The sequence below is a fragment of the Bufo gargarizans genome, chromosome 3, assembly GCF_014858855.1.
Source record: "Bufo gargarizans isolate SCDJY-AF-19 chromosome 3, ASM1485885v1, whole genome shotgun sequence".
Lineage (NCBI taxonomy): Eukaryota > Metazoa > Chordata > Amphibia > Anura > Bufonidae > Bufo > Bufo gargarizans.
In genome coordinates this window covers 205,288,980-205,307,943 of record NC_058082.1, presented here as the reverse complement: position 1 = coordinate 205,307,943, position 18,964 = coordinate 205,288,980, and the positions used below count along the sequence as shown (strand labels likewise).

The 18,964-nt window shown below is 41.4% G+C and overlaps 2 protein-coding genes across 9 annotated transcripts in view; both read left to right on the top strand.

Annotated features, from left to right (window-relative positions):
• The window catches only part of INPP4A (inositol polyphosphate-4-phosphatase type I A), a 393,978-nt gene that overhangs the window by 137,828 nt on the left and 237,186 nt on the right, over window positions 1-18,964 (top strand). The window lies entirely within an intron of this gene.
• LOC122931482 overlaps window positions 1-18,964 on the top strand; it is a 162,109-nt gene that overhangs the window by 102,358 nt on the left and 40,787 nt on the right. The window contains exons 14-19 of the mRNA XM_044285547.1: window positions 5,358-5,455; window positions 10,249-10,350; window positions 10,477-10,579; window positions 10,718-10,835; window positions 11,205-11,396; window positions 15,356-15,421. Of these exons, the coding sequence (XP_044141482.1) occupies window positions 5,358-5,455; window positions 10,249-10,350; window positions 10,477-10,579; window positions 10,718-10,835; window positions 11,205-11,396; window positions 15,356-15,421 (679 nt within the window). The remainder of the gene's footprint in view (window positions 1-5,357; window positions 5,456-10,248; window positions 10,351-10,476; window positions 10,580-10,717; window positions 10,836-11,204; window positions 11,397-15,355; window positions 15,422-18,964) is intronic.

The following is an 18,964-nucleotide window of genomic DNA, read 5'->3' as shown; positions in this document are numbered from 1 at the left end:
TTATGATAAAAATCAGGGCACCTTTACCAAAGCATTGTGCATGAACAGGCTGTTAGGATGCCTATAGAATTGAGAGGTATATAAATAAACAATACTCACACAGCCAGCATCCGAAAAAAAGGACCTGTAAGTAATGATGGTTAGCTAGAAAGTCTGACCCATCAGCTGTGCCTCAATTCACATTTATGAAACACTACCACTGCAGCCGCTCACAGTTGTACAGCCTGCAGTCCGTGCTAGTATGTGAACGAGGCCACGCTACATCAGGGGCTGCGTTGGACCTGGTGGTACTAAGTATCATGTACCTATCCAGTACACACACAACTCATTAGTATTCAAACTGCTTACACTAACTTAGCTCACACGCGTTTCTGCACGGGCAGAACAATGCCCAATGTGTCATCAGGAGCAAGAACCTTACAGAGCAGTATTGATAGAAATAGCGGTCCACCACTGATATCATGTGGACTGTATGTGCCCGGCACTAGGATGGCCGTACGTGTCCGCTCCAAACGCGGGTCTAAATACAGGAAGCCTCACCCCCATGGGAGTACGCCTCCGGCTGCTCCGCGAGTCAGGTGTATGGGCGTGTCAGCCGACTCCACCCCCTGATATCGCTAGGACGGGATACGGGCGCTGAAATCGCTACAGGTAACGGGGAATACTTATTTGGCAACATATGTAAAAACTCCAGTGTATATACAAAGGCTCAACATGAATACTGTGCTACTTGCACTTCCAGATCATTATCTGTCTGGCTAGCCCAATTGGAGGAACACTTGGCGGCGGGTACCCCCAGAGAGGAAACCCTAGCCTCTACACCCATTCTGAAGCAGGCCTCAAATTTTTGTCTGACGCCTCTGTGGATCTAGTAAAAGTCTCTGCCAGATTCTTGGCCCTCTGTAATGCCACCCGTAGAGCAATATGGCTTAGGTCATGGTCTGGAGATGCTAGCTCTAGAAGTCGCTTATGCTTAATACTGTGTGAGGGAGACAAGTTGTTCAGTCCAGTATTAGATGATATTCTGGACAAGGCATCAGACAAGAAAATAGGCTTTCCTTAAGACTCAACATTTTATCAGCAAAGTCATTCCTTTTGAAACCAAAGAAGAACCAGGCCAGACCAGAGGGAAAAAAGAGTTCGGGGAGATGGCAGCCCTCTAGTGGAAAAGGGAGAGGTTTTCTGTTCACTCCAGAAAGTTCCGCAAACCCCTTACAATAACGCCAGATCTCAGGTAGGAGGCAGATTAAAAATGTTCACCTCACTTCTCCTTGGGTGATGAGTACGATAAGCAAAGCTTACAAACTGGAATTCACTGCTACTCCTTCAGATCACTACACAGACAACAAGCCTTTACTGAAAAGAGAAAAACAGTTGGTTCTAGAATCAGAAATACATTTTCTTCTGCAAAAGTGAGTCATAATCCCTGTTCCAGAAGATCAGGCAGGAACAGGATTTTATTCACCCATCTTTCTAATCCAGAAACCAAACAAGTCTTTCAGGTTAATAAATCTAAAGAGGTTAAACAAAAACATAACCTACAAAAGATTTAAAATGCAGACGATCGGGTCCACAGTAAATCTTTTGACTCGCGACTGCTACCGTACATGGTAACCCTGGATCTCTCTGATGCATACTACCATGTCCCCATCCACAGGGACTTTCAGAAGTTCCTCAGGATTGCAATATTTTTGGGGTGGCAGAAGTGTCACTTCCAATTCCAAGCACTTCCCTTTGGGTTTCCCTCAGCGACAAGAATCTTCTCAAAGATTATGGCCGAGGTGATGAGTTTTCCACATCTTCTGGGCATCTTGCATATTCCATACCTGGATGATTTTTTTTTTGTGGCAGCCCCATCCCTACAAGATCTAAAGGTTAATCTGCAAATTGTACAAAAAAAATCTATTGGAATTAGGCTGATTAATAAACAGAAAAATCAGACCTAAATCCCAGCCCGGGAAAAAAAAAAATTCTGGGAGTCCTGCTCGACTCCCACAATCTTATGTCCTTTCTTCCTCAAGAAAAACAGACTTTCCTCTCTCAAAGAGTCTCGCTGCTTTGCGAATCCAGGATAATATCCATCAGGAACATCATGACTCTGTTAGGCCATCTAACTTCCTCCATTCCAGCAGTCAGGTGGGCTCAACACCACACAAGAACGCTACAGGCTTTTCTTCTAAAAGCCTGGGATGGAAATCAAAACACTTTAGACAAAAAAGTAAGAAAGGAAGATCAGAAGAAATCTTCAGAGAGGAGTGTTTTGACTACATACAAATCAAGTCGTTATTACCACTGATGCCAGCAGTCTGGGGTGGGGGGGCCACACCAAAGAACAAGTGGTGCAAAGAATCTGGAATCAAAAGATGGCAGCAGCATCCTCCAACTTAAAAGAATTGATGGCAGTTTTACTTATTTCTCCGCAGTAGGCCATAACATCCTAGCATGTAAAAATTCTGTCCGACAACTCCACCACCGTGGCCTATCTAAATCAGCAAGGAGGAACAAAGAGCAAAGAGCGCTGTGGGAACTTTCAGGAAAAATCTTTTTCTGGGCAGAAAGAAACTTGGCTTCGTTAACTGCTGTTCTTCTGAAAGGCAGAGAAAACATAGTAGCAGACTTCCTCAGCAGAGAAAGTATGAGAGAAGGAGAATGGTCACTAGATCCCAACATGTTCATAGAAATATCAGAAAAACGGGTACCCCAATAGTAGAACTTTTTGCAGACCAAAAGAACAGACAAGTAGAAAGGTTCTGTTCCCTCTCCATTTGGGATCAAACTCTGATAATAGACGCTCTATCTTCCCCATGGCCAGGGGGTCGAATTTAGACTTTTTCAGCCTTCAGTTTAATTCCAAGGGTACTGATGAAGGCAATAGAGGAAAAAGCACAATTGATACTGATTGCACCCTTCTGGTGTCACGGTCCCTCCTGTCAGAGAGTTGAGAAGATCGGATAGACTTGCTGCATGTGAGGCTATCTGACAGGTCTCTTTGTTTTCCTCTATGTATGTTGTTTAGCAGGATCTCACCTCTCCTCAGGTGCCACTCATTATCAGTGATGAGGCTCTATTTAGATCTGCCTCACACTGCTGACCATGCGGTTGATAGTTTCTGCTTGGAGTTGCTAGTGCTGGTTTATCTTGGATCTCCTGCTTCTCCATACATCTCTAAACTAAGTACTTGTTGCCGTTGCTGTTTCTTATTATCTGGTGTGTGTTGTTTCTAGGCCTCAGGGAGATGCAGGTTCCTTCATTCTGGAAAGAACCAGCTGTCTCATCCCTTTCTACCTATCCTAGGGCTCGTCAGTTTTAGCAGGGCTTTAGGTATCCAGTGTATGAGTATTTCCACCATCAGGATCTTCTCATACTGGAAGGAATTAGGGAAAGGCCTAAGGATTACTAGGAGGTCACCATCCCTCTTCCTTAGCTTTTGAGGCCTAGATTGTTGTCTATTCGTTGTGGTGTGTATTTGGTGTTTTCCCTTACCCTTAACCTGTGACATCTGGCCGAAAAGATCCAGGTTTCCTCTCCTATTCGATCTCATATCAGGGGAGTTCTGGCCTCTCCCCTCGTATCCAGGTCTACTGCATCAGGGCCCAGTGTCCCATCTAAGCGTATCCCCATTACATCTAACAGCTTGAAGACTGAGCAGGTTATGTTAGAACAGAAGGGTCTGTCTGAGCCAGTGATTTATTTTATTTTTTATTGAGTAAAGACACTACTTCCAAAATCTATTTAGGAACTTGGAAAGCCTTCTTAAAATTTGAAGGGGATAGATAGTATCACAGCCTGGATCCTGATATACCCCTTATTAGATTTTCTCCAGTCAGGTCTTGATAAGGGTCTCAGACTAAGCACCCTCAAGGTTCAAGTATCGGCATTAAGTAACTTCCTGGAAATAAAGTTTGCAGACCTTCCCCTGATAAAACAGTTACTAAAAGGCGCGGCAAGACGGTTTCCGTTTTTTCATTCTACCATCCCTCCTTGGGATTTAAACCTTGTGCTTGAAGTTCTAATGAATGTACCCTTTGAACCTTTACAGGACATTCCTCTGAAACTTTTAATTTACAAAACCACCTTTTTATTGGCAGTCGCATCAGCCAGAAGGGTGGGGGCGATCCAGATCTTGTAGATCTCCTTACTGTCATCCAAAACTGTGAGGTATCATTCTTAGACATACCCCTATGTTTCTGCCTAAAGTCATATCCAGGTTTCATCGCCAGCGGGAGGTATCCTTAGCATCTTTTTGCCTGAATCCATCTTCAGAAACAGATTTAAAAAATAGCATAGTATACTAACTTACCTGGAAGTCTCTAAAAACTTCAGGAACTCGGATCATCTTCTTCTTTATTATCAAGGCTTGGAATTCCTCCACGGTGTTATTGAGGGATGCTGTGAGATATTCAAGGGATCTAAAGTCACGAACCCTAGCCAGCAGCATGGACTTAGTAGGAGGGCTAGTCTGCCTCCAGGATTTAACTTTCCCACTTTCTACTGATGAGATGACTTGGCCTATGTCCCAGTCCACACAGTAAAACTGAAAAATCAGCTCCAGTAAACTGGTATCGGCCTAGTGTTATTGCTTACATTTTTATGTTGGCCTTTCTCATTGCATGGTATTAACCTCCAGTTCTGTAGCAACCCGTGGGGGTTAAATACAGCCCTGTATGCCATGTAGCTGTTGTTAGGTCACAGAGGGGCAATGTGAGCACAGAGGCACAGAGCCTGATTTGGGGGTGTTTGTGCCACGCTTTGGGTTGAGCGTATGCCTTAGAAGCAGTGATATCCTCTGTGAAATATTTATTTAGAGTAAAAAAATGTGTGTGGAGGAGGATGGTCAAGGTGATATAGCAATAGTTCTAGATGAGTGCAGTTAGCTTGGAAAAAGTAATTTGCGAACAGATTGCAGCTTAGTAAGGCCATTTTGAAAAGACAGCTCCAAGGTCTATGACTTTTTCATATTGCTAGTCTCTTGTGGTGCTACTGCATCGAGGCCTAATGCAGATGGGCGTGATATAGAAACCCTCCTGAAGTGGAGACCCACCCGAAGTCTGTGGCAGTGAATTACTGTCACATGTTGGAGCTGAAACTAGGCCTCCAGGATGATGCTGAGACTGAGGTCTGATTTGTACCTCTTTGTAGAACTGCTATTTTGCTGCCTTCTGAGTAACTAAAACAAAGCCACATACAAACTGAACTGTCTGTGACTGCTTCCTGTGGCTTTTCCTTACATATCCCCCAGAACGGAGGCACTTTGATCTGCCCATTGTCAAGAAATCATTTGTACAGGTAGTTTTCCAGTAGAGAACCCCTTCAATGGCAGTTTGCATCTCATTATATAACCATCTTGTATTTTCTAGGCTTGTTTCTGCGCAGTTCCCAGATGGCCATTTTACCCATGTGTTTATTGATGAATCTGGACATGCAGTAGAGCCTGAGTGTGTAACAGCTATAGCAGGTATTGAATCGCTAATCGGTTAACTCTTTCAAATCCGTAAGTCAACCTGTTTTCAAGGGGGTGAGCTATAAGTGTCTGTTATCCATCCCCTTACAAACAATATTAAGTTTTGCACCGTTTATTACTGTATTGGATCCTGCGCTACACTAGATGGAAGTAATACAGTGCATTGAATGCATGTTTGCAATGTTAATTCCTGTCACTAGATGTCCCTGTCGGCACCACAGGCTAGGAAAAAAGGCTCCAAGGAGAAAATTTGTCAGTGTAGCTGAAACCACATGGTGTGCCTGGGAAGTCTGTGTAGCTCAGATCAGACTAAGGCCTCTTTCACACTACAGTATGTTGAATTCAGTGTTTTGCGTTCCGTTTTTCACGGATCCGTTGTTCCGTTTTTTGCTTCCGTTGTGGTTCCGTTTCCGTTCCGTTGTTCCGTTCCGTTTTTCCGTATGGCATATACAGTATACAGTAATTACATAGAAAAAATTGGGCTGGGCATAACATTTTCAATAGATGGTTCCGCAAAAAACAGAACGGATACGGAAGACATACGGATGCATTTCCGTATGTGTTCCGTTTTTTTTGCGGACCCATTGACTTGAATGGAGCCACGGACCGTGATTTGCGGCCAAATATAGGACATGTTCTATCTTTTCAACGGAACGGAAAAACGGAAATACGGAAACGGAATGCATACGGAACACATTCCGTTTTTTTGCGGAACCATTGAAATGAATGGTTCCGTATACGGAACGCAAAAAACGGACCGTAAAACAGAAAAAAAAACGGTAGTGTGAAAGAGGCCTAAGGCTACAATCACACGTCAATATTTTTCTATATCCCGAATTTTGGTCCGTTTTTTGCGGATCCGTTGTTCCTGAAAATGTTTCCGTATGTCATCCGCAAAAAACGGAAACATGTATAAATTTCACAAAGCAAATAAAGTTGTTTGGATTTCTTTGAAAAAAAATTGAAAAAAAAAAGTGAATAAGTGATTTCTGTGATTTAATATCCAGGAACGGATTCCGCATAAAACGGATGACATACGTAATGACATACGAATGTCTTCAGTTTTTTGCGGAACCATTGACTTTGTATTGTACCAGGATCCGATTTTTGCGGAAAAGAATAGGACAAGTTTTATATTTAATCGGACATGCGGAACGAAACAACGGAAACGGACAGCACACATTGTGTTGTCCGATTTTTTCCAGGACCCATTGAAAATGAATGGGTCCAGAACTGGTCCTGATCTGTTCCACAAAAAACTGAACAGATCAGGAAAGAAAAAACGGACGTGTGAATGGACGCTAAGGCTCAGGAATCTGGCTTAAGCTATAAAGTCAGAGAAAATTAGTCAGTGTGGCTGAGACCACATGGTGTGCCTGGGAAGTCTGTGCAGCTCAGATCATACTGTAAGGCCTCATGCACACAAACGTATTTTGTTTCTGTGTCCATTCCGTTTTTTGGCGGATAGGATGGAGACCCATTAATTTCAATGGGTCCGCAAAAAATGCGGACAGCACACCGTGTGCTGTCCGCATCCGTATGTCCGTACCGTAGCCCTGCCCAAAAAATATAACATGTCCTATTATTGTCCGTTTTGCGGACAAGGATAGGCATTGTTACAATAGTTCCGCTAAAAAAAGCATGCCATACGGACGTCATCCGTTTTATTGTTGCGGATCCGCAATTTGTGGACCGCAAAACACATACGGTCGTGTGCATGTAGCCTAAGGGTCTATTCACATGTCCATAGGTGTTTTGCGGATACGCAAAACACGGACACCGGCAATGTGCGTTCCGCATTTTGCGGACCGCACATTGCCGGAACTCTTATAGAAAATGCCTTTTCTTGTCCGTAATTGCGGACAAGAATAGGACATGTTCTATTTTTTTGTGGAATGGTAGTGCCGATCCAGAAGTGCGGATGCAGACAGCACATTCCGGCCCCATTAAAAATGAATGGTTCCGCACCTGTTCCGAAAAATTGCAGAACGGATGCAGACCCATTTTGCGGACGTGTGAATGGACCGTAAGGCTCAGGAATCTGGCTTCAGCTATAAAGTCAGAGCTGGAAGAGTGTGTATTGAGACCTCCTATGAGATTAGGCAGAGGTCTGGGTCTAGTCAGCCACCAAGGAGCATGCGGATGAGCCGTTTAAAAGAGAGAGGCCAGGATTGACTGCTGCCTGAGGAGGAGTGGAGTCCCTCCGGCTGCTGATGGCGACTCTAATGGATAGAAGAGTCCTGAGAGAGCTCTGAGATGTCACTTGGTGATAAGAGAGACACAGTGGCTGGTGAGTCTTAGTAACGGCTCCCTTGAAACAGTTCCCTATCGAGTTATTTGTGTCCTGTTTATCTAAGGTGGTACTCTTAAAGATGCATCATCCCATATAGTGACTGCATATATGGCTACGGTGTATGAATTCTGTTATGTGCCACAGTAGTGATGAGCGGCATAGGCAATATTTGTTTTTGCGATATTTCGTGAATTTTTCGCATAATTTCAATAAATTCTAGAATTCGTGATCTCCAGTCATTATTTTCGAGATTGCGCAAATCGGCACTAATGATGCGCATATTTTTTGCTCAATACATGTAACTAACTATCTGTAATATATATATATATATATGTGTGTGTGTAGATATATATATATATATATATATATATATATATATATATATACAGTGGATATAAAAAGTCTACACACTCCTGTTAAAATGTCAGGTTTGTGTGATGTAAAAAAATAAGACAAAGATAAATTATTTCAAAACTTTTCTCACCTTTAATGTGACCTATAAACTGTACTCAATTGAAAAACAAACTGAAATCTTTTAGGTGGAGGGAAGAAAACAAACAAAAAAAAATAATTATGTGGTTGCATACAGTAGGTGTGCACGCCTCTTATAACTGGGGATGTAGCTGTGTTCAGAATTAAGCAATCACATTCAAAATCATGTTAAATAGGAGTCAGCATACACCTGCCATCATTTAAAGTGCCTCTGATTAATCCTAAATAAAGTTCAGCTGCTCTAGTTGGTCTTTCCTGAAATTTTCTTAGTCGCATCCCACAACAAAAGCCATGGTCCACAGAGAGCTTCCAAAGCATCAGAGGGATCTCATTGTTAAAAGGTATCAGTCAGGAGAAGGGTACAAAAGAATTTCCAAGGCATTAGATATATCATGGAACACAATGAAGACAGTCATCATCAAGTGAAGAAAATTTGTCACAACAGTGACATTACCAAGAACTGGACGTCCCTCCAAAATTGATGAAAAGACGAGAAGAAAACTGGTCTGGGAGGCTACCAAGAGGCCTACAGCAACATTAAAGGAGCTGCAGGAATATCTGGCAAGTACTGGCTGTGTGGTACATGTGACAACAATCTCCCGTATTCTTCATATGTCTGGGCTATGGGGTAGAGTGGCAAGACGAAAGCCTTTTCTTACGAAGAAAAACATCCAAGCCAGGCTACATTTTGCAAAAACACATCTGAAGTCTCCCAAAAGCATGTGGGAAAAGGTGTTATGGTCTGATGAAACCAAGTTTGAACTTTTTGTCCATAATTCCAAAAGATATGTTTGGCGCAAAAACAACACTGCACATCACCAAAAGAACACCATACCCACAGTGAAGCATGGTTGTGGCAGCATCATGCTTTGGGGCGGTTTTTCTTTAGCTGGAACTGGGGCCTTAGTTAATCTAGAGGGAATTATGAACAGTTCCAAATACCAGTCAATATTGGCACCAAACCTTCAGGCTTCTGCTAGGAAGTTGAACATGAAGAGGAACTTTATCTTTCAGCATGACAACGACCCAAAGCATACATCCAAATCAACAAAGGAATGGCTTCACCAGAAGATTAAAGTTTTGGAATGGCCCAGCCAGAGCCGAGACCGGAATCCAATTGAAAATCTGTGGGGTGATCTGAAGAGGGCTGTGCACAGGAGATGCCCTCGCAATCTGCCAGATTTGGAGTGTTTTTGCAAAGAAGAGTGGGCAAGTGTTGCCAAGTCAAAATGTGCCATGCTGATAGACTCATACCCAAAAAGAATGAGTGCTGTAATAAAATACAAAGGTGCTTCAACAAAGTATTAGTTTAAGGGTGTGCACACTTATGCAACCATATTATTTTATTTTTTCTTCCCTCCGCCTAAAAGATTTCAGTTTGTTTTTCAATTAAGTGGTCCAGTTTATAGGTCACATTAAAGGTGGAAAAAGTTCTGAAATTATTTATCTTTGTCTCATTTTTTTACATCACAGAAACCTGATATTTTAACAGGGGTTTGTAGACTTTTTATATCCACTGTATATATAAACTAACTATCTAATGTAATTGGATAAGGAATAGGACCCAGATGAAAGCACAGAGCACAGCAAAACAGCAGAAAATGGCTGCCGGGGAGTTTCCTATATAATAAGTGGTAGGAAACTTTCCTATTGGTTGCTAGGGATGTTGCTAAACTCTGACAAATATATTGCAGCCTTCTCATTGGCCCACAAGCAAGAAGGGAGGTTACCGATGAAAGAAAAATCTAAAATATTAGCAATTACGAATATATAGCACTATATTCTACATCTTCGCAAATTCTCGAAGTGCAAATATTCGCAATAAAAATTAATGATTAGAATATTCGCGATCAACACTATGCTACAGTGAACAACCAACATTGAAATCAACATTGTCATTGTTTAGATGCCTAGGAACTAACTGGAATAATAAACCGTTTGTGTTTTTATAGCCAAATAATTTCTAAATACATTTTTTTACTCCAAAATTTTTCAATTTCAGGTATTCTGGATGTGACAAAAGGAGGGCAGTTGGTTCTGGCTGGTGATCCACAGCAGCTAGGCCCAGTGTTAAGGTCTCCATTTGCCATTGAGCATGGATTAAGTGAGTGATTCAGATTGTTATTAGAAATTGCTCATGGACAACATTGTACAACGTTTGCTGTGCAGAGTCCAGGTGAGGTTTTATGTCTGTAGTGTTAGGGTTTTAAACTTTTTTTTTTTTATGCAGGTCTTTCATTGCTGGAAAGACTAATGACTCATAATCCACTGTATGAAAAATCCAACGGAGCTTACAATCCTCAATTTGTCACCAAGTTACTGCTGAATTACAGGTCTGTAGCATGTTTTTTAGTTTAGCAAGAGTTTTTTTTTTCTTGATGCCTGTCTTTCCTTACCCTTTGAGTGACTGTAACTAATTTCTATGTGTTTACGACTGTCTTCCTTTTAATGAGATATACAATTTTAATTAGGTCCCATCCTGACATTCTCTCTGTTCCAAATGAACTTTTTTATGATAATGAGCTCCAAGCCAAGGCTGATGAAATGGTCACACGTGTATACTGCAACTGGGAGAAGCTTCCAAAGAAGGTGAACTTTTTTCCCTTTATCAGGAGTCTTACACGACATGACATGGAATCCAAAAAGGAGATGATAAATTAGAAGACACTTCTAAATAATTTAGTTAAAGCTATTTTTTTTGTATATTAAAAAATTCCTCCAAAGAATTTACCAAACTTACTAAATATCTGCCATATCACAAGGCATCTCCAGAGCTTCTGTGTGGTGCAGCTTCCTCACCACTGCCAAGGAAGTATATTTATTGTTGAGACAGCCATATTTAATGTTTAATGCTGTGGTCTGAAGACCACATCAATGGAAATAAGAAGTTTCTTCATTTAGGGGCACAAGAAGATAAGTTGTTGTAATATCAGACCTTTCGAATTGTTTTCTTTGCAGAACTTTCCACTCATATTCCATCATGTGCTGGGGAAAGATGAACGAGAAGGGAACAGCCCATCCTTCTTCAATGTACATGAGATAGAGGTTCTGGTGTCTTATCTCCGTGACTTGCTGGAGACACAAGGAAAGAAAGGCATAGCCAAAATTTCTCCCAAAGAAATTGGCATAATTGCTCCTTATAGAAAGCAGGTACAATTTACATGAGCTTTTTAAACTATGAATGTACTGCGGTGCTTGAAAGTTTGTGAATCCTTTAAAATTTTCTTTATTTTTGCAAAAAAACAATTGTGCAAGTTCTCCAACTTAGGCCCGATGTGCTTCCCGGATACGGAAATGCGGACCCGGACTTCCGGGTCCGCAATTCCGTTCCCCCAAAAAATAGAACAATTGCGGACAAGAATAGGCATATTCTATTAGTGCAGGCGATGTGCGGTCCGCAAAATGCGGAACACAGATTGCCGTTTCCGTGTTTTGCAGATCCGTGGAAGAAACACGTTACAGACGTGTGAATGGACCCTAAAAAAGATGAGAAACGCTTGAAGTTTTCATCATAGGTATACCTAAACTATGAGAGACATAATGAGAAAAAAAAATCCAGAAAATCACAATTGTCTGATTTTTAAAGAATGTATTTGCAAATTATGGTGGAAAATAACTATTTGGTCAATAACAAAAGTTCATCTCAATACTTTGTTAAATACCCTTTGTTGGCAATGACAGAGGTCAAAAGTCTTCACAAGGTTTTTACACACTTGCTGGTATTTTGGCCCATTCCTCCATGCAGATATCCTCTACAGCAGTGATGTTTTGGGGCTGTCGCTGGGCAACACGGACTTTTAACTCCCTCAAGGAGTTCAAGGTTTTCTATGGGGTTGAGATCTAGAGACTGGCTAGGCCACTCCAGGACCTTGAAATGCTTCTTACAAAGCCACTCCTTCGTTGCCCGGGCAGTGTGTTTGGGATCATTGTCATGCTGAAAGACCCAGCCACGTTTCATCTTCAATACCCTTGCTGATGGAAGGAGGTTTTCACTCAAACTCTCACGATACATGGCCCTATTCATTCATTCCTTTACACGGATCAGTCGTTCTGGTCCCTTTGCAGAAAAACAGCCCCAAATCATGTTGTTTCCACTGCCATGCTTCACAGAAGGTATGGTGTTCTTTGGATGCAACTCAGCATTCTTTCTCCTCCACGACGAGTTGAGTTTTTACCAAAAAATTCTACTTTGGTTTCATCTGACCATATGACATTCTCCCAATCCTCTTTTGGATCATCCAAATGCTCTCTAGCAAACTTCAGACGGGCCCGGACATGTACTGGCTTAAGCAGGGGGACACGCCTGGCACTGCAGGATTTGAGTCCCTGGCTGAGTAGTGTGTTACTGATGGTAGCCTTTGTTACTTTGGTCCCAGCTCTCTGCAGGTCATTCACTAGGTCCCCCTGTGTGGTTCTGGGAATTTTTCTCACCGTTCTTGTGATCATTTTGACCCCACAGGGTGAGATCGTGGCGTGGAGCCCCAGGTGGAGGGAGATTATCAGTGGTCTTGTATGTCTTCCATTTTCTAATAATTGCTCCCACAGTTGATTTCACCAAGCTGCTTGCCTATTGCAAATTCAGTCTTCCCAGCCTGATGCCGGTCTACAATTTTGTTTCTGGTGTCCTTCGACAGCTCTTTGGTCTTTGCCATAGTGGAGTTTGGAGTGTGACTGTTTAAGGTTGTGGACAGGTGTCTTTTATACTGATAACAAGTTCAAACAGGTGCCATTAATACAGGTAATGAGTGGAGGACAGAGGAGCCTCTTAAAGAAGAAGTTACAGGTCTGTGAGAGCCAGAGATCTTGCTTGTTTGTAGGTGACCAAATACTTATTCTACCGAGGAATTTACCAATTAATTCATTAGAAATCCTAAAATGTGATTTCCTGTATTCTTTCCCCCCCCTTCTGTCTGTCATAGTTGAGGTATACCTATGATGAAAATTACAGGCCTCTCTCATCTTATTAAGTGGGAGAACTTGCACGATTGGTGGCTGTATATACAGTACAGACCAAAAGTTTAGACACACCTTCTCACTCAAAGAGTTTTCTTTATTTTCATGACTATGAAAATTGTAGATTCACACTGAAGGCATCAAAACTATGAATTAACACATGTGGAATTATATACTTCTCAAAAAAGTATGAAACAACTGAAAATATGTCATATTCTTGGTTCTTCAAAGTAGCCACCTTTTGCTTTGATTACTGCTTTGCACACTCTTGGCATTCTCTTGATGAGCTTCAAGAGGTAGTCACCTGAAATGGTTTTCACTTCACAGGTATGCCCTGTCAGGTTTAATAAGTGGTATTTCTTGCCTTATAAATGGGGTTGGGATGGATACACAGCTGATAGTCCTACTGAATAGACTGTTAGAATTTGTATTATGGCAAGAAAAAAGCAGCTAAGTAAAGAAAAACGAGTGGCCATCATTACTTTAAGAAATGAAGGTCAGTCAGTCCAAAAAATTGGGAAAACTTTGGAAGTGTCCCCAAGTGCAGTCACAAAAACCATCAAGCGCTACAAAGAAACTGGCTCACATGCGGACCGCCCCAGGAAAGGAAGACCAAGAGTCACCTCTGCTGCGGAGGATAAGTTCATCCGAGTCACCAGCCTCAGAAATCGCAGATTAACAGCAGCTCAGATTAGAGACCAGGTCAATGCCACACAGAGTTCTAGCAGCAGACACATCTCTAGAACAACTGTTAAGAGGAGACTGTGTGAATCAGGCCTTCATGGTAGAATATCTGCTAGGAAACCACTGCTAAGGACAGGCAACAAGCAGAAGAGACTTGTTTGGGCTAAAGAATACAAGGAATGGACATTAGACCAGTGGAAATCTGTGCTTTGGTCTGATGAGTCCAAATTGGAGATCTTTGGTTCCAACCACTGTGTCTTTGTGTGACGCAGAAAAGGTGAACGGATGGACTCTACATGCCTGGTTCCCACCGTGAAGCATGGAGGAGGAGGTGTGATGGTGTGGGGGTGCTTTGCTGGTGACACTGTTGGGGATTTATTCAAAATTGAAGGCATACTGAACCAGCATGGTTACCACAGCATCTTGCAGCGGCATACTATTCCATCCGGTTTGCGTTTAGTTGGACCATCATTTATTTTTCAACAGGACAATGACCCCAAACACACCTCCAGGCTGTGTAAGGGCTATTTGACCATGAAGGAGAGTGATGGGGTGCTGCGCCAGATGACCTGGCCTCCACAGTCACCGGACCTGAACCCAATCGAGATGGTTTGGGGTGAGCTGGACTGCAGAGTGAAGGCAAAAGAGCCAACAAGTGCTAAGCATCTCTGGGAACTCCTTCAAGACTGTTGGAAGACCATTTCAGGTGACTACCTCTTGAAGCTCATCAAGAGAATGCCAAGAGTGTGCAAAACAGTAATCAAAGCAAAAGGTGGCTACTTTAAAGAACCTAGAATATGACATATTTTCAGTTGTTTCACACTTTTTTGTTATGTCTATAATTCCACATGTGTTAATTCATAGTTTTGATGCCTTCAGTGTGAATCTACAATTTTCATAGTCATGAAAATAAAGAAAACTCTTTGAATGAGAAGGTGTGTCCAAACTTTTGGTCTGTACTGTATATTTATATATAAAACAAAAAAATAAAACAGCAGCACTAGTCCAATAGACCACGAGTGCAAAATCCTCAAAACCGCAGGCTCAGCAGTCAATACAAGACTATATGTATCCAAAAACAAGGCAGCACTCCAAAATACAGTGAAGATAATGTACCCTTTATTGACCCCTCTGCAACGTTTCAACCGCTCAATGCAGTCTTTATCAAGGATGATAAATTAATAAAGACTGCATTGATAAAGACTGCATTGAGCGGTTGAAACGTTGTAGAGGGGTCAATAAAGGGTCCACTATCTTCACTTAATTTTGGCGTGCTGCCTCGTTTTTGGATACATATATATATATGTATATATATATATACACAATGACGAGCGCATATACTGTAAAAAAAAATCTATTTTGTGGTAATACTGTACCATTGCCAGAAAAAAATGACTAGTTATCAAAGGTTCAGTGTCGTTCAAAGCAATAAAACAAAGGTATGCTAAGAATTATGTGATGTGATCTTTCAGGTGGAAAAAATTCGGAAAGCCATTGATAAAGAATTCAGAGCTTTAACTGACATTAAAGATCTTAAGGTAAGGTTTTGTGCACATAGCCTGATTTCTTTAATTGCCATATCATTATTTATTTCATTTTAAATTTGGAAGCTGTGTGATCCTAACTGACAGACAAACGTCTCTGAGATCTGTCAGGCGCTGAAGATAGCAGGCTATATTCTTGCTGTCAAAAATTTGACCGAAGCACTTGAATTGTGAACAGAGCTTTAAAGGGTCAATAACTTTTCAATGAACTTTGTAAGTCAGTAGTACAGATAAGTATAAGAAACCTTGTAATATATCCACTTTCTCTACTTAACAGCCCCCCCCCCCAAAAAAAAAACTATTCTAACAAAACATACTGTTAGTTACATGCTCCCTATAGAAGGCTATGGAAGGGGAGGAGGAGTGAGCGAATGATTAATCTCTTTCAAGCTGGAGAATGTTGGTGTGTTTGATAAAGGAGCATTTTGTTTCTGATAATATATATTACAAAGTTTCTTATATTTACCTGAATTGAAAAGTAAGAGACCATATTAAAAATATGCTAGTATTCAAGATAGATGTTAAATTGTTGCCATATCCAGCAAATTCTGTTTTGGGATCTGCAGGTAAATATGTAATGTGTATGCTGATTAAAAGGAATCCATACCCCATAACAAAGCTGTCACTGGCACCCCGCACAGACTTTCTCCAGGCAGATGACCTGTAACTGGAGGTTTATCGTATAAATAAATTCAGCATTGGTCGAGATATCTGAGAGTGCCCAGTTCCTTCTGTTCACAATCTGAACTTTGTTCAAATGCTCCGACTGCGACACGACAGTGGCAAAAAATCCATCCAAGATGTCGCGTCGCAGCCACAGCATGCCGCAGTGCGACACCATAGACTATCATCATAAAAATTGGCGTGCGACACATGTTGCAGTTTACTTTTGCCCTATGTGTCGCGCGACACATGTTGTCGTGTAGCCCTAGCCTAAAGGTTTATACCAGTAATAGCAGATTATCCACCTCCAGTAGATGGGGATAACTGCTGAGAACCCACTGGTCACGAGAATGAGGGACCATAGAACTGCAAGTGCTCAGCTATATCTGGAAGTCCCATAGAAATTAAATGGAGCAGCAGCTTATATGCTGGAAATGCTGTTCCATTCAGTTGAGGGTTTCCTATTCCCATGATTGGTAGCAGTACAAACAGTTAAACCCTCACAAAAAAATGAATTATTCCCTATCCAGTGAATAGGAGATACATTGCTATTACTGGAATACCCCTTTTAAGAAATTAAAATGATATTGTAGTTCATAAGAGTGTTTGAACAAAGTTCAGATTGTGAACAGAAGGAACTGGGCACTCTCAGATATCTCGACCAATACTGAATTTATTTATACGATAAACCTAGTACTACCCAATTGAGGGGTAGACCAAAAACAATAAATTATCAGCTAAAACATAAAAATCGAGGACATCTACAATAGAATAAAATAGAATCGATAATAAAATCGATAAAAAAATCGCTGAATACAAAACAAAGTAGCTAGACGCTCATCAAGATCGAAGACATCTACAAAAGAATAAAATAACACAATAAAATTGATGATGGAGTAATTGCTGAATACAAAACCAAGTGCAAATACTAATGTCTCTGACTTGACCAATAGTAGAACAGCATACACATGTAGCAGTAATCAATAGTGTGCAATGAAAGATCTCGAGATCCTAAGGATCGATGCTTATTCGAATATAGGTATGAGTTTGATGGTAAATGTCTTAATCCAATAAGAATCGATGTTTGATCGAATAAGGTTGGTTAATAAGAACTCAATCACATAGGAAAACTTTTGTTTTGCTCTTCCCCAACAAGCAGTACTAGCAGCGTCCCGCTATGTTGAAGTCTCAGCGGTGTCCCGCTGAAATAATTCACTGTGTGTTCCCAGCACACATAAGCCGGCATAAAAGATCGAACGATCTTACCATTCGATGGAGCAAGTGCCCAAATATTGCTCTGGACGTTGGTTTTTGAGTATAGTCGACCGTAGTCTTACGAATTTCTTCCGTCTAAACTCCCACTCCGGCGACTTGTTTGCATGTGGACCTCGATAATTGTACACGGTCTCTAGTTCAGCAAGATTTCAGCCACCTAACTCGCGGCAGACGGTATTAAATGGGCACTTTCGTATAAGTTTTCTTCATCACACTTTGCAAGTGGTCCTTTGGGGGATTAAAACCAGACACGTTTCGTGGTATTGAATAACCCCTTCCTCAGTGGTTGCAAGTCCCCCCAGAATGCCCCTCTTTTTTTAGGGGTTGTGATGTCATACAAAGTCTGGTCTGGAGCTTTTTGTTGTCAGAAATAGATAGTAGTTTTATTATCGATTGTTTACTCGAATATGGTAAATACTTCTATATGTGATTAATAACTTAGACATCAGTATACAAATATGAATACATATAACCATCTAATTGATCTTCACCATAAAATAAAGAACTATAGAAGAAATAATAAAACCAGTCAAAAAATGCCAAAGCAATATTGTAGCTCAAAATCCCAACATACAGTTACACAGACTTAGTTGTTCTTCCAATTGGTATAAAAAACGCATCTGGTCCCAATCCTTCTTCCAAATAGGGGTATATAATAGCATTAAATATATTATATATGCCAAAACTGAACGTAAGTCTTGCAACCACTGAGGAAGGAGTTATTCAGTACCTCGAAACGCGTCTGCTTTTAATCCCCCAAAGGACCACTTGCTAAGTGTGATGAAGAAAACTTATACGAAAGTGCCCATTTAACACAGTCTGCCGCGAGTTAGGTGGCTGAAATCTTGCTGAACTAGAGATTGTGTACAATTATCGAGGTCCACGTGCAGACAAGTCGCCGGCGTGGGAGTTTAGACGGAAGAAGTTCGTAAGACTATGGTCGACTATACTCAAAAACTGTCACCACCAGATCTTTGAGAAGTTCTGATAGACGTTCTTCAGTACCTCCTGCATGATCTTCTTTTGTTTTGCTTTCGTTTTGACATCTCTCCTCCCTCTCCCAGCTGTCATCTATTAGCAGTGATTGCCTCCCTATATATCTCCTCCCCATACTGCCTCACCTTGCGGTTTATATTACATCCTGGATTGTGTTCTCTGCTAGAAGTTGCTAAAGCTGGGTTTTCATTAAGTCTATTTCTGTATTTGTTGTTTTCCTGTTGGATTGGTTCTAGGTGACCCTGACTCCCTCCGTATTAAGTGCAGGGAGCTGGTGGTCGTGTCCCCTCACTATTATAGGGTTTGCAGGTGTCATTCAGTCTAGGTACGTAGACATGCAACCTTCTATCACTGAGATCTTTGCATGGGCTGAGAAGACAGGCAGGGCTTTAATAAGGGTCCCCCTTTTGTTCCTTAGTTTTGGATCAAGCCAGTCGGATCCTTATTTATAACTTCTTGTTTTCTGTTACACCATCCGTGACAAAAACCAACGTCCAGAGCAATATTTGGGCACTTGCTCCATCGAATGGTAAGATCGTTCGATCTTTTATGCCAGCTTATGTGTGCTGGGAACACACAGTGAATTATTTCAGTGGGACGCCG